The 14,869-nt window shown below is 37.6% G+C and overlaps 1 protein-coding gene across 3 annotated transcripts in view; it reads left to right on the top strand.

The window, feature by feature from the left end:
* The window catches only part of adamts19 (ADAM metallopeptidase with thrombospondin type 1 motif 19), a 139,282-nt gene that overhangs the window by 20,657 nt on the left and 103,756 nt on the right, over positions 1-14,869 (top strand). The window contains exon 3 of one of the 3 annotated variants that reach the window (XM_062972125.1): positions 12,626-12,767. The exons of 1 other annotated variant lie outside the window; for it this stretch is intronic. In XM_062972125.1, coding sequence (XP_062828195.1) covers positions 12,626-12,767 — 142 coding nt within the window. Of the gene's footprint in view, positions 1-12,625; positions 12,792-14,869 lie in introns of all 3 variants that reach the window. One more of the 3 variants, XM_062972124.1, reaches the window with a different exon arrangement.

The raw sequence follows: 14,869 nt of genomic DNA, 5'->3' as shown, positions 1-14,869 counted from the left end.
GAATGGACCGATAGATCAATCCAGCAACAACTAAACATCAAAGGCCTTTTGAAACAGCCAGGTTTTTAAGCTCTTCCGGAAGGAGAGGAGGGTAGGGGCCTGCCTGATCTCTCTAGGTAGAGAGTTCCAAAGCCGGGGGGCCACGACGGAGAAGGCCCTCTCTCTCGTCCCCACCATCAGAATATATAATTAATGACTTCATTATTCAAAAGAAAAATATATATACAAATAGCCTAAAAGATCAAGACTGGTTCAGGAAATGGACTGTGCTAATTGACAAAATAGACAGAGATGAAAGATACAGCACCTTGAACCAGGCATTCCACACGGTTAAACTGTATTGACAATATTTTGAATTGCTGTTCCAGGGGGGTGGGGGGTATGGGGGGAGGGCGGGGGTAGAGGGTGATATTTATGGAATAGTTACATATGGAACAATGTATACTGAAATAAGTTATGTATGGCAAAAATAGTTAATTGTTGGGATGTATCAAAAAGAATAAAATATTAAAAAATAAAAATAAAAACTATAAAAAGAACAGTTTTAGTCATTGTCATGTTGCTGGCATTTCAATGCTATCTTCTGCATGTTTACTTACAAGTAATTAGTATTGTAAGTATTAGACACACTCTTATATAAGCTAGCAGAAGTTAGCAGCCTTTCAGAGCAATTCAAAATAGAGGTTGCTATTCCTGTGAAGAAATATTGTTAAAGTATTTGTTGTCAATAGGGCATGATGTTTCAGTACCCTGAGACAGTCTTATTAAGGGTACATTATTCCTTATGAGTTTCTAATTTTTCAGTTTGAGAACAAGATAAGTGCTTTTTTGGTTCAAGTTTCTGTATTTTGCATAAATTTCCCTGTGCAAAACTAGAGTCCTTTCTCATTGTGAAGCAAAGCTTGCATATACATGGAGCACTCATGTGTGTATGCAATTCATTCATTCATGATGGATTGATGTTAGACCACAATAAAAATGTTAAGGAGCTAACAGATTCATTGTTGTTAATGCTTTGTGGTCTAGAAACATTTTTTATTACATGCAGCTAAATTGACTCTGGCTTGTGAAAACTTTCACCACAATAAACCTTTGGCTTTTGTTGTGCTGCAAGGCTGTTTTAAGGGTCTGGTCTTGAAATAAAGTCAAGTGTTTCACTGTGCTGGATCTTGGTTTGTGGAAGAAGGGCATTTTTTCATAAAGAAAATTGATATCCAGATTAGAAGTATTACTTTCTAAAATATTGGAAATGGTACTCATTATAATTGTATCTTGCAAATCCTCTCCAAGTGGATTCGGTGTTCTCATTACATTGAATTCATTTACCTCAAAGTGAAACACACTCAGATGCATGTCTCAGAATTAAAGAAAAGAAACAAAAAGCAGAATATAATTTTTTTCATGCTTTCTGCAAGCTGGAATGCTGTATGTGGGGTAATAATTGTTTCTGAATGTTATTTTGAATAACCCAGCCAAGTTATTAGCTATGAAATTTGGTTTTGCATCATATGTAATTATATCTGTGTAGCCTTCAGGATTTTGGAATTCTCCATAGAAGTGTGCAGTAGTAGTTTGTATCTCTACCTGGTATTTGGTTTAAATGTGTTTATTTTTTATTTTTGGTGAATAACCTATCAGGGATGTTCATGGGTTCAATATGAGCTTTGTGATTTTATATGTTGGCTTTTTTCCAGTCCCTCAACATGATTTTGTTATAGCAAAATTTAAATGGCACCCTTGAGGAATTCTTGGCAAGAAAGTATACAGTTGAGCCTACTTAAAAATAAACTGTTTAAGAAATAGTCCTGTGAAAAGCATATCTTTTTCTGTAAACCAGCCTTAATGTATGTTAAAGTTAAATTTTCTAAAAGAATGATTTTTTTTAAAAAAGGAATATCTGTAGAAAGAATAAACATAGCATCAGTTTAGGAAAAAGGCAAGGGCTTGGTGTAAACCTTTTGGTAGTTTTAAACATATTTTAATTATTTAAATAAGTTTAGAGAAATGCATAAAACATATTCAGCAACTATAGTATCTAAAGGACTTGAAAATTTTGGACCCATGATTTCAATCCTCAAGCTGTTTCAGCAGTGTAATTATGGGTGCTTCTACATAGGCCATATAATGCAGTTCAAATCTTGAGGTCAGGGTTTCCACAAAACATACACTCTGAATGTGTACGGCAATGTGTATCCAGCCAGAGACAACATATTAAAAAAAACCTCACCAGAAAACTTGGTTCAAAATATAAAATCCGTTGCAACCAATCAATTTGTAGTCAATGCAGACCAAAATGTGAAGCACTTGTGAGGACAGGGCTCGTGCTGACACATTTGGAGAAAGAAAGTGGATACACAGCTTGGTGGAAGGTAAACAAGCAACTCCCTCCAGAGAGGAAACTAAAGCATTCCCATGGGAACATTTACTTTCCCATTCTTGCTTTGTTCTACTGTGGTATAATGCTGATTATCATTGGACTGCTTCTTAACACATCACATCAGAAGAGTTGGGGGGGGGGGGGGAATCCTTGAATCAGATAGATCCGTGGCAGATCTTTGTGGCTGCCATCCCAGTTTCCTGCCAGTTCCTCGGGTGCCTGTGTAGACACTCCATACCAAACCAGTTCTCTTTAATCCACATTCTGACTTGGATTAAATGACTGCTTAAAAGCAGCCTCAGTGGAAAGATGCCAGTGAAATGATTTCAGTTCCAGGTTAACAATGTAATTCTTCATGAACAAATCATAAACTGCAATGTTGGTTTCAGATGTAACAGTGATGCCAATATTTTCAGATGGACTATGCTTTACTGTTTTGTATTGATCTTGTTGCTGCCTCATGCTACTCTGTACTCCAATCTATGGTCGTGAAGTGTGATTCAAGTCAAAGAAAACAGTTCTAAGATTACACAATTTAATTGGAAATGATTTAAGAATGCTTTCTTTTGAAATTAACAGGATTTTAAAAAAAGCTTAACAATGGCCAGTGTGTGTTCGCATGTTACATACCAACTAGTGGGTATCTTGGGTAGCATTCAGAGAATATTTCTTTTTCAGCCACCTTTTTAAACTTGGTAAGCCCAGCTGTTTCCACAGTGCCATTTGAGCACAGTTCCTAGTCAAAGAGATAACTAAAATCCACTCCTCCTTACTATGGCTTACGTGTGGACCTTTCTTCACCATATTTGCATGTTTTAAGCATTTGGAGAGAAATAATATCAGATTATAATTTGATTACAAATGGTGAGTGCATCATATTATATGATAGAGATGACATTTACATAACAATAATTAATTTGCCTGTAAATACAAGAGCTCTCACTTTTGAGTAGACATGCATGTATTTGATTGCATTACTGATCTATTTTTTGGTTCAATTAAGAGAACACAAATGTGACATATTTGGTACTGTTCAATTCTATATGGCAGCAAAAAAACAAAGTAATATGCTGAACAATAATTGTGTTATTTTTTTGTTCCAGAGAACGTTTTGTAGACTGAAACCACAATGTCATAAATTCTGTATTTTAAAACATTTATTTATTTATTATCCTAATAATAATAATAATAATAATAATAATAATAATAATAATGTGTTAAATGTTTTTATTTTAAGTGATACAACACACAAAAATAGAACAAAACCAAACACAACATAAAAATAAGACAAAAAACACATATTGGGGTATAGGGAATCCAGGAAGGATGGGGGAGGGGGAACATAAGATAGATAAAGTAAATAGGGAGCGGTGGTGGTGGTGAATGAAAAAAGGAATCCAATCTCTCTCCATCAGGTTCTCTTAGATGGGAGATTTGGGTGGGAGGGAGGGGGGAATAAGGGGGAAAGAGGGAGGGAAACAGGAACGGGGTATGTATGAGGGATAAAAAATAAAATAAAATAAAAATGGTGACTTCCATTTTCTTCTTCTTCATTTTTCTTCCTCAACTTGTTTAATTCAACATTTATAATCTTTCATTGAATAGTCCTCAAAAATAGTCCAATCTGTTTCTTTCATTGCTCTGCCATTGATTTTCTTAATCAAAAAAGTTAGTTTGTCCATTTCCTTTATTTATAAAATAAAGTTTGTCAGTATTCAAATCAATCTTATAAGTAGGGTCATATAGCCCTAACAGGAGAAGCTCTGGTTTCAATTTAAAATTAATTTTGAAGATTTTGATACATTCCTCTTGGACCATTTTCCAATATTTCCTTATCTTTTTGCAGTTCCACCACATGTGGAAAAAGGATCCTATCTGTTCCTTACATCTCCAGCATTTATTATTAACATTATTGTAAATAATAATAATAATAATATCAATAATAATACTTTATTTTTATACCTCGCCTCCATCTCCCCGAAGGGACTCGGGGCGGCTTACATGGGGCCAATCCCGGATAAAACAGCAAACCAAAATAAAATAATATCAGAAAATACAGACAGAAATTAAATTAACACTCTAAACATAATAAAAATATAAAATGGCAATCATAGTAAAAACATGGATTTGGCACCCAAATAAATAGGATAAAACGAACTGGGTAAAGTGCAGTGAGTGAATATTGTAAACAAGGTAGTTGATTAACTGCTACCGTCAATGGGAGAGCAACTGAATATATATTGAGATAATGACTGTAGTATAAATAAAAAATGGCAATATAAGGGTTTGGAAGACTTATTGAAAATATACATTTTACTTAAACCTTGCCTATACTTTGTCTGTATTCTGCAGCTGTACATTAACACTTCAGAAAGCATTATTTTATAACAAATAAATATTTTTTAGTAACAAACACAATTTGAAAATGCTTTATAGATTAAAATCAGCATGCTTCTAAAATGGAGAGTGGTGGGGTGGGATCTAACAAGGATCCCTATTGTCGGTGGAAAAAATATGCCAAAAACTTGTGGTGCCATGTTTAAGACAGATTTCCACTGCTATCTGAGGAAGCCTCTTCTCTCAAGATGCCAGCTGGGGGATAGAACAGTGAGGGAGGGAATCATATCAATCTGTTTCATCTTGGAATGAAGCAGATCTGACATCCATCAAGCCCTTAGGGCAGAGGTCCTAAAACCTTTTAAGCAGAGGGTCAGTTCACGGTCCCCAAGTCTAAAGTTTAGGGCGGGATGGGTAAATTACTTTGGAAGGGTGCATCTGGCCCACGAACCTTAAGTTGGGGACCCCTGCCTTAGGGGAATATTGCAATGCAGCCCACTACCAAACATCTGGCTCAGTGTCAACCTACCAATAGTGTGATAAGCAGGGATAAAGCAAAGATATAACAGCAGCAAAGAATCACAAGAACAACCAAGTCATTACTTATATAAATCTGAAAGGTTTCTATTTACCTCAAAGTTAGATGGCTTGCTGTTTAATCCCAGACTGGAGGGATTCCTCGAGGAACAGCAAATCAAGTACATGGTTAGGTTTGGATTGGTTTAAAAATGGGCCACGTTGATTTCCTAGTTTATATGCTGCAAGCTTGGAAAGCATGCCCATTTACATAGCCATGACAGGGGGGAACTCTAAGAGCTACTTAATAGCCTTGTCAGCTATGCCTACTTGGATTCATCCAATGCATTTTAGTTATGTTTATGTTGGTTAAAATTGTTCTTCACTTTAAATATTGTATTGTTCTTTCATCCCCCCCCCCACTACAAATAAGATATTTGTATACTGGCAAATTTTATCAATTTTGAGATCATTAACTAATGTCCAACAATTTAACTTTCTTTCCAAAACAGCAGATGTATGAAGTTCTTGGAATTACGGCTTGGCTGAAGATTAGTACTGGAGGTGGGTGGGGATATATTCTAACTTGTCTTAGATTTTTTTTTTTTCTATTAAAGATCTGTACCAGAAAAAGTGCTATTGGTTTCTACTATAGATCTTGGAAGGAACGAGAACCAAGGCAAGATAGAATATATACATGTGTACAAAGAACTGGATATGAAAAAAATGAGCCAAAATTTAGTTTTGTAACGATCAATGTAAATTAATGCCTTGCTGCAAATATTTTTATGTGCCTCATTTTTCAATAGTGAGGTAACTGTGGTTGTTTATCAGATGTCTAATGACAGCACTTCAGTGTTACAATCAGATTATAAAAATGCATTTCCATTCTGCTCATTCCAAGCCCAGTTGAGCTCAGAGCTTCATAAAACTTTCAGAGAAATTTTTGTGCCCTTGGGCAAACTCAACTCCCAGAATGCGTAATGCAAAATTTCCACAAGCTTAGAAAAAGGAACAGTTAACTTTTATGTCTTTAAGCTGTTTGTCAGTGAGGTAGATAAAAGAGAGTCTGTTGGTGAAAGGAAAAAATGCAGGGAATCATGTTAACCTATTAGAACATTTCTTGGCAGAAAAATATTAATTCTATGTTGGAAAAGCTCCAGCTGCCCAGCCAATCCATGCCTCACTCATGCTTTGAGCCCCATTTCCAAGGTAATCCCTAGTAATGTTCCACCATTCACCAAGTGGAAGAAGAGCTTGGCAGCTGGAGATTTCCAGCATTTCCTAAACCTGCAGGAGTACTTTGTATACAACAATATATGAAAATATATATTAAGTATTAGATATGTTGTTATTTATTCGTTCAGTCGCTTCTGACTCTTTGTGATCTCATGGACCAGCCCATGCCAAAGCTTCCTGTCGGCCATCACCACCCCAGATCCTTCAAGGTCAAGCCAGTCACTTCAAGGATACCATCTTGCCCTTGGTCAGTCTCTCTTCCTTTTTCCTTCCATTTTCCTCAGCGTCATGATCTTCTCCAAGCTTTCCTGTCTTCTCATTATGTGGCCAAAGTACTTCATCTTTGCCTCTAATATCCTTCCCTCCAGTGAGCAGCCAGGCATTATTTCCTGGACTATGGACTGGTTGGATCTTCTTGTGGTCCAAGGCACTCTCAGAATTTTTCCTCCAACACCACAGTTCAAAAGCATCTATCTTCCTTCACTCAGCCTTCCTTATGGTCCAGCTCTCGCATCCATAGGTTACTATGGGGAATACCATTGCTTTAACTACGCATATTTTCGCTGCCGGTGTGATGTCTCTACTCTTCTCTATTTTATCAAGGTTGGCCATTACTCTCCTGCCAAGAAGGAAATGTCTTCTGATTTCCTGGCTGCAGTTTGCATCTGCAGTAATCTTCATGCCTAGAAATATAAAGTTTGTCACTGCCTCCATGTTTTCTCCCTTTATTTGCCATTTATCAATCAGTCTGATTGCCATAATCTTGGTTTTACTAATGTTTAACTGCAACCCAGCTTTTGCACTTTCTTCTTTCACCTTGGTGATAAGGCTCCTTAGCTCCTCCTCGCCATCAAAGTGGTATCATCTGCATATCTAAGGTTGTTAATATTTCTTCCACCAGTTTTAACTCCAGCCTTGGATTCATCAAGCCCCGCATGCCGCATGATGTGTTCTGCATACAAGTTGAATAGATAAGGTGAAAGTATACAGCCCTGCTGTACTCCTTTCCCTATCTTGAAACACTCTGTTGTTCCGTGATCTGTTCTTACTGTTGCTACTTAGTTGTTATACAGATTTCTCAGGAGACAGACAAGGTGACTTGGTATCCCCATACCACCAAGAACTTATATTATTTATTTATTATGATCCACACAGTCGAAGGCTTTAGAATAGTCAATAAAAAAGAAATAGATGTTTTTCTGAAACTCCCTAGCTTCCTCCATTATGCAGTGGATATTGGCAATTTGGTCTCTTGTTCCTCTGCTGGGTAGCTTGTACATCTGGCAGCTCTCACTCCATGTATTGCTGGAGTTTGTCTTGCAGGCTCTTGAGCATTACGCTACTGGCATGTGAAATAAGTGCCACTGTATGAAAGTTTGAGCATTCTTTAGTGTTTCCCTTTTTTGGTATGGAAATATAAATTGATTTCCCCCCCCCCCCCCCAATCTGATGGCTATTCTTGTATTTTCCATATTTGCTGGCATATAGGCATGCATCACCTTGACAGCATCATCTTACAAGATTTTAAACAACTCAACTGGGATCCCGTCGTCTCCTGCTGCCTTGTTATTAGCAATGCTTCTTAAGACCCATTCAACCTCGCTCCTCAGGATGTCTGGTTCTAATTCACTCACCACACCATCAAAGCTATCCTCGATATTATTATCCTTCCTATACAGATCTTCTGTTTATTCTCGCCACTTTTTCTTGATCTCTTCAGCTTCTGTTAGATCCTTGCCATCTTTGTTTTTGATCATGTCCATTTTTGCCTGAAATTTACCTCCGATGTTTCTAATTTTCTGGAAGAGGTCTCTTGTCCTTCCTATTCTATTGTCTTCTTCCATTTCCATGTATTGCTTGTTTAAAATTAGTTACTTATCTCTTCTGGATAACATCTGGAATTGTGCATTTAATTGGGCATATCTCCCCCTATCACTGTTTCCTTTCGCCTTCCTTCTTTCTTGGGCTACTTCCAGTGTCTCAGCAGACAACCATCTTGCCTTCTTGGTTTTCTTTGACTTTGGGACGTACTTTGTTGCTGCCTACTGAACAATGTTGTCAACTGTGCATAGTTCTTCTGGGACTCTATTTATTAAAGCTAACCCTTGAAATCTACTCTTCACCTCCACTGTATATTCACTAGGAATATTTGTGAGATCATATCTAACTGGTCTGTGTATTTTCCCCAATCTCCTTAGTCTGATTCTAAATTGTGAAATAAGAAGTTCATGATCTGAACTACAGTCAGCTCCAGGTCTTGTTTTCACCGACTGGATGGATGTCCACCACCTTTGGCTGCAAAGGATGTAGTCAATCCTATTTCGGTGTTGACCATCTGGTGAAGTCCATGTATAAAGCCGTCTTTTAGGTTGTTGGAAGAGAGTGTTTGTTATGCACAGTGAGTTTTCCTGGCAAAATTCTATCAGCCTATAACCCGTTTCATTTTGCTGTCCCAAACCATGCTTGCCTGTGATCCCGGTTGTCATTTGACGGCCCACCTTAGCATTCAAATCTCCTGTAATTAAAATAATGTGTCTTTTTTGTGTATTATCCAGTAGATGCTGCAGATCCTCATAGAACTGATCTACTTCTGTTTCTTCAGCGGCTGTGGTTGGGGCATATATTTTAATCACTGTGATTATAAATGGTTTACTTTGAACTTGAATTGAGATCATTCTAATTTTTTTGGGGTTGTATCCAAGCACTGCTTTAGCAACTTTATTATTAATTATGAAGGCTACTCCATTTCTTCGGTGTTCCTCTTGTCCACAGTAGTATATCTGGTGGCCATCTGTTGTGAAGTGGCCCATTCCAGTCCATTTCAGTTCACTGACTCCCAGACTGTCTATCTGTATTCTTGACATCTCACCAATAACCACGTACAATGTGCCCTGGTTCATAGATCTTACATTCCAGGTTCCTATAGTGTGTTGATCTTTAGAACATTGGATTCATCATTCACCTCCAACATCATTGGCCGTTAGCCTTCCTTTCGGCTTTGGGCTAACTGTGTCATCACATCTGGGGCTAGTTGAACCTTTCCTGTGTTCCTCCCCAGTAGCATTTTGACCATCTTCCAATGGTATACTGACATATCTCTGTTTGTTCTGATCTGACCTCTCTGCCATGACCTTCCCATCTTGGGTGCCCCTTCATGGTTTAGCTTTAGTATTAGATATATGCAAACCTTATGTTTTCAAGTGTTTTTTGGAAAGAATGCAGAAGCATAAGGAATGCACAATCTGTACTTAGAAACATGTGTATATATAGATATAGATATATTACACACACACACACACACACACACACATGTGACACTGAGGGCCCATCTACATGGGCATCCAAATGTGGGGCTGGTCTAAAGCATTGCTATTTAGCTCCAGATTCTGCAGAAATGTTTTCATGCTCCACTCTCAAACTAAAACAGTAGCAGGGACAAATTCCTGACTGTTCAGTCAGGCAGAATCTGTTTCAACCCTACTAGATGCTCACCCTTACCTTTTCCATTGTTTCTCATAGCATTCACGGAGTTCTGGAGAGTTTCTGGCCATCGCCAAGTGCCTTTGCTGATATCAGCTGGACTGATTTGAATTAGAACAGGTCCAGCTGTTCATAGAAAATCCAAAGTGCAGACCTCCAGGCTATTGGGGAAGCTCCAGAGAAGTCCCAGATTTATAACACAGGGAAAAATGAGTTAACTGGTTTTACCATGCAATAGGGACTAAAAGTCCTTGAACATCTTTTGGACATCCAGGAGTAACCTCTAGCCCAATTTGGGGTATGTTGCTAGTGTAACCAAGGATTGAGATTGTATCAGCTGTACTTATTATCAGTGTATCCCTGGACCCAACTAAAAATGCCACTAAAGCCCTAAATCAAGAGTTGGATGGGACAAAGACAGTTTTTGTGTTCCCCAAGTCATCTTTTTCTTTCAAAGTATGGTTTGAATGTGCACCAGTGCTTTCTGGTATCATTTTTTCAAAACTAGAAAGAGACTTCTGGTTTTGGCTTTGGGACTTTTTTTGGCAGAAACCCTACTGGTTTCTGGGACAGAAAACCCACCCTTTGGCCCCTGGAAGTTTCCCTCCTCGGCTCTTGAATGCATTGGGATGAGTTACTTGAAGTACTGCCCATACTTATATCAGCTTTCATGTATATTAATAATCTCTTCTGAAACCTAGTTTGCTTGTTGTTGAGTCAAAGTAATAAGGGTAGACGGACAAGGGAGGGGAACTTTAATATCTTACATTTGTAGTGCTGTCTTCTAATTGGGATTTGACCAGCTCCATCGTTTTATATCTTTAAGTGGACATTGCTACTCCTTCAGAGTGTTCAAGCGATTTTAATTTGGCTGTTTCGTATTCTGATCATTTTAAATCAAACCTGTTTCCTCTCCTTGGTAAGAGGTTGCCAGACATACTGTTTCCTTAGGGCAGTAAAAGTTATTTCTCTTTTTTCCATTAAAGACAATTATGTCAAAGCCTGGAAACATGCCCTTTATATAGAATGAGGAGGTCCTTTTTATCTCCATTATTGTTTACCATTTTAAAGCACTCCGGGTGTTATAGTTACTTTGTGAAGTTACTCTCTGCCTTAGGTTGAATTATAGTGATTTATCTAAGGCCACCCAGTGAGCTTCCTGGTTGAACTTTGCATGTAAAAGTTCAGCACTATCTAGGCCCAGTTCCATCATGCCTTGGTTCAGCAGCTAATGAAAAATCCTCCTTCCATCTGAACTGTCACTGCTGTGGCCTCAGAGGCCCCTTCTACACTGCCATATAATCCAGTTCAAAGCAGATAATTTGGATTTTATATGACCGCGTAGAGGGGACCTGAAAGAAAGAAGGACAGGCAATATCTGCTGGATGTAATTCCCTACCTCAATGTCATTCGTTTTTCCTTGTGTGCCATGTCTTATTTGGATTTCAAGTCTGGCAGAAGAGAACCAGAATTGACAGCTCTCTGGGACCCTTTTTGGTTGAAAAGTACTTTAAATACCAGGCAGAAAACAATAGTCAACTCGCTCCCTCAAGTTTAGTAAACTCCCATTATGGGAGAGAAGCGTCCAAGGATGCTCCCTCCCCTGTTGGGGCCGGTGCTTTCGCCGCAGCAGCCAAAGAATCCCACATGACATCGTGCGATGGCTGGCTGGGGCTCTGTTCCTAAAACAGGGTTGGAGCATCCTAGGATGCTAAAATTTTCCTGTCTGATGAGGCCCTGAAGCTACTTGGTCAGTTGTATGAGCCATGGATTTTTTTTCATATCAAATATCCTTTATCTTTTCCTCCAACACAGACATCATTCCTTTGTATGAAAAGCAAGCACATTTTAAATCAGTCTTTTTCTGCTATCACTATATGAATTTCAAAATACATTGTTCACATTTGCTTTACCAAATTCTGTACCTTGTTGTTGTTGTTGCTATGTGCCATCAAGTTGGCTTTGACTTGGTGTGGCCTTCTGAATGAAAGGCTTCTAAGGGTTATCCTGTTACCAGAAGCTCAGTTGCAATGCTAATTTCCAAGCTTAGGACTGTGTCTTCCTTTGTTAAGTCAGTCCAGCAGTATGTACTCTTCCTCCTTTCTGACTGCCTTCAGTTTAACTGAACTTTTTTCCAATGATTTATTAAGCTTGTTTGGTACACAGAATTTGTGTTCATGTAAGAGGAAATGTGGCATTTGAAGAACATCTAGTTCTTTACCCTTTTGTTTAATACACATGGTGCAATTCAAAACAAAACAAATGTATAGATATTAGATTGCACTCGTTGTGCAGGCTTTTAACATTTTAGATATTTCACTGTGCATCTTCTGTTGGAATGTTGCCTCCCATCCACACAGATGAAATAAAAGTAAATTACATTTATTTTAGTGCTGTGAATAAAAGGGACAAAGGAAAGCAGGATAAGCATCTTTTCCAGAAGGGTATAGCTTCTGAATTTTCTCGATCTGCACTTTTGAATCTGCCTGCATTGTGATTTGCAACATTATATTTATGTTGTAGCAGTAAGTGCAGCCCATTATTATCAGTATTACTTGCTGTTGCAGAAGTTCTTAGAACATACTAAGACTTTAATTCAATTCATTCTGTACATGGCATGATGGAGCCATGCATTAAGTAACATGCCATATCTGTTGCTTTTGTTTTCCCCTGCAGATGGGTTTTTTGCAGATGAATGACGACTTCATATTTATTGAACCACTCAATCACACATTGGCTGTGACAGGTCATGCACATCGGGTTTACAGACGTAAAAGGTCCATACATGAGAGAGCCACTGAAAATCCCACTTCTCATAGTCAGTACTGTGGTGTTCTTACTGGTAATGTAACCTCCATTAAAATATTTTGATGCAATAGGCACTCTTTTTAAATCTTCACTTTTGGCAACTGTTCGAATTGCCTGAGTCCAAGTAATTAAAGTGGCACATACCCCTGTCCTGTGTTCTTTAAGTAATCTCCATTAGAAGAGAGAGATGATAGATAGGGATGTCATTATAGGCATACATTGAAGTAAGTTTCACTGAAATTTGTCACGATTACTTCCAAGCATGTGGGATTGCTGTCTCTGTTTAAAATAAATAGTAAAAACCCTGCTACATAGAAAGGAGTTGAACTGGAAGACACTACAGCATCCAAGCAAATGTGTTTAGAATTGATGTGCCAGAATTCTTAGAAAACAAGTCACAAATGATCCTTCCAACTCCCCTTTGGATGAGATTTCTGTCTCTTCTGCTATGACAACTGATTTCTTTTTTTTTTGTTTTGTTTGTCTTTGTCTGCTTTTTTGTAGTGCTTGAATGCTATGTTTGCCAGCAAAGACAAACTGACCTGTACTTACATTTTAAAAAAAAACCAAATTAATTAGCTAGATAACTGAGGCTTATCTTGCTGATAGACCTTGCAAGCTAAATAGAATAAATATGACTACATTAAAATAAAGTTAATTATAATATTTACTGGTCAGTCTCAACCATGGAAATTGAATTATCTTTAACTGCTCTTATTGTTAGCTTTGCAGTGAAGCTGATAGGAAACTATGTACTTTATCTTCCTCATCACGACTTTCCTTATGGTTGAAGTTCTGGGATAAGAAGATGAAATATAATTTTCTCTTCCTGTTCTAGATTTTCAAACTGACAGGAATGGCCATAAACAAATTATCCTGGCTTGTCTCTGAAACCTCGCCTTAGGAAAGTTTAAGATGTTTGCCCTTTCATTATTTTATCCAAAGTAAATAGTAGTTTTACTTTTTTCCATGGGTTTAACTCATAATGACATGTGGAACACTGCAGAAAGGTATCATTAGGACCTTTTATTGTTTTTGGTTGTTTGTTTTGTAAACCTCCCCCCTTCCCCCAACATACACAAACACACCCTTTCCTCTTTTCTCTCTCATCTGTGTGGTCTGGCATGGTACTTACACTGTATGCTTTGGTTGCACTTGAAGAGTTTCTTCAGTTTGCAAGAATTCCCACTGAGAGACCATGGGGAAGTTGAGCAATTTTAAACAGAGAACGTTGCTGGAATCAATAATCTCTTGAACTGAAAGAAAACTATTAAATGTGACAGTTGTGTACATAATAGCCTTTCGTTGTAAATTATTTTTTAAAACAGCAACTACAGGGCAAAGTACTCTAGAGACACTACTCTTGGTAGAGTTGCAAAATGAATGTAGCAAAAGCATTTTCACAAACAGATATTTATTCAGTTTAATCAGCATTCCTTTATTAGAAAGCTTAACTAATAAACTGCAATTATTTTAGGCCTCCAAAATTCAGGGAATGAAAAGTGGGAAAGAATAGCATTACATTTTATTAATATCTTTTTCTTTTCATTTTGAAAAAGATTCATATTCATGTACTTTTAAATAGTTTGAAAGAAAATGTTGGTGTCTGACTGCATTTTACGTATAAAGCGAAAGTAATGGGGACTGCTTCAGAATCTGTGTGCAGATGCAGAGTATACTAACTATAGGTGCTGTGTACCTGTAACATGAGAAATACTTTTTCATGTTATTTTTTATGTTGTCCTTACATAGAGGCTATGGAAATGTAGAGAGTTGTGATTGTAATAAGCAGTTATTTTTCTATAGTTCAATGGTTCTGTTAGATTACAACTCCCAGAAACTCTTGTCAGCATAAGCAGTGGTCAGGAGCATTGAGGACTGAGATCCAGAGGCATCTGGGGAATCAAGCCTAGAAACCACTGTTCTAGTATGTGTTCAATGACAAGTAAATGATGCTTTCTTTCTTTTAAAAAAATAGTAAAAACTTGTATATGTTAAATCTGTAATGTATTCATGTTTCTACTGAAAATGAGTGAAGGAACACCTAAGATATTTTAAGCTGTATGCACCTCACTGACTCTTTGTTTTAAATACATGTTGATTAGGATGAAC

Source organism: Anolis carolinensis, chromosome 2 (assembly GCF_035594765.1).
Source record: "Anolis carolinensis isolate JA03-04 chromosome 2, rAnoCar3.1.pri, whole genome shotgun sequence".
Taxonomy (NCBI): Eukaryota; Metazoa; Chordata; class Lepidosauria; order Squamata; family Dactyloidae; genus Anolis; species Anolis carolinensis.
Note: the sequence above shows the minus strand (reverse complement) of the source record. Positions and strands in the feature narration are given on the sequence as shown.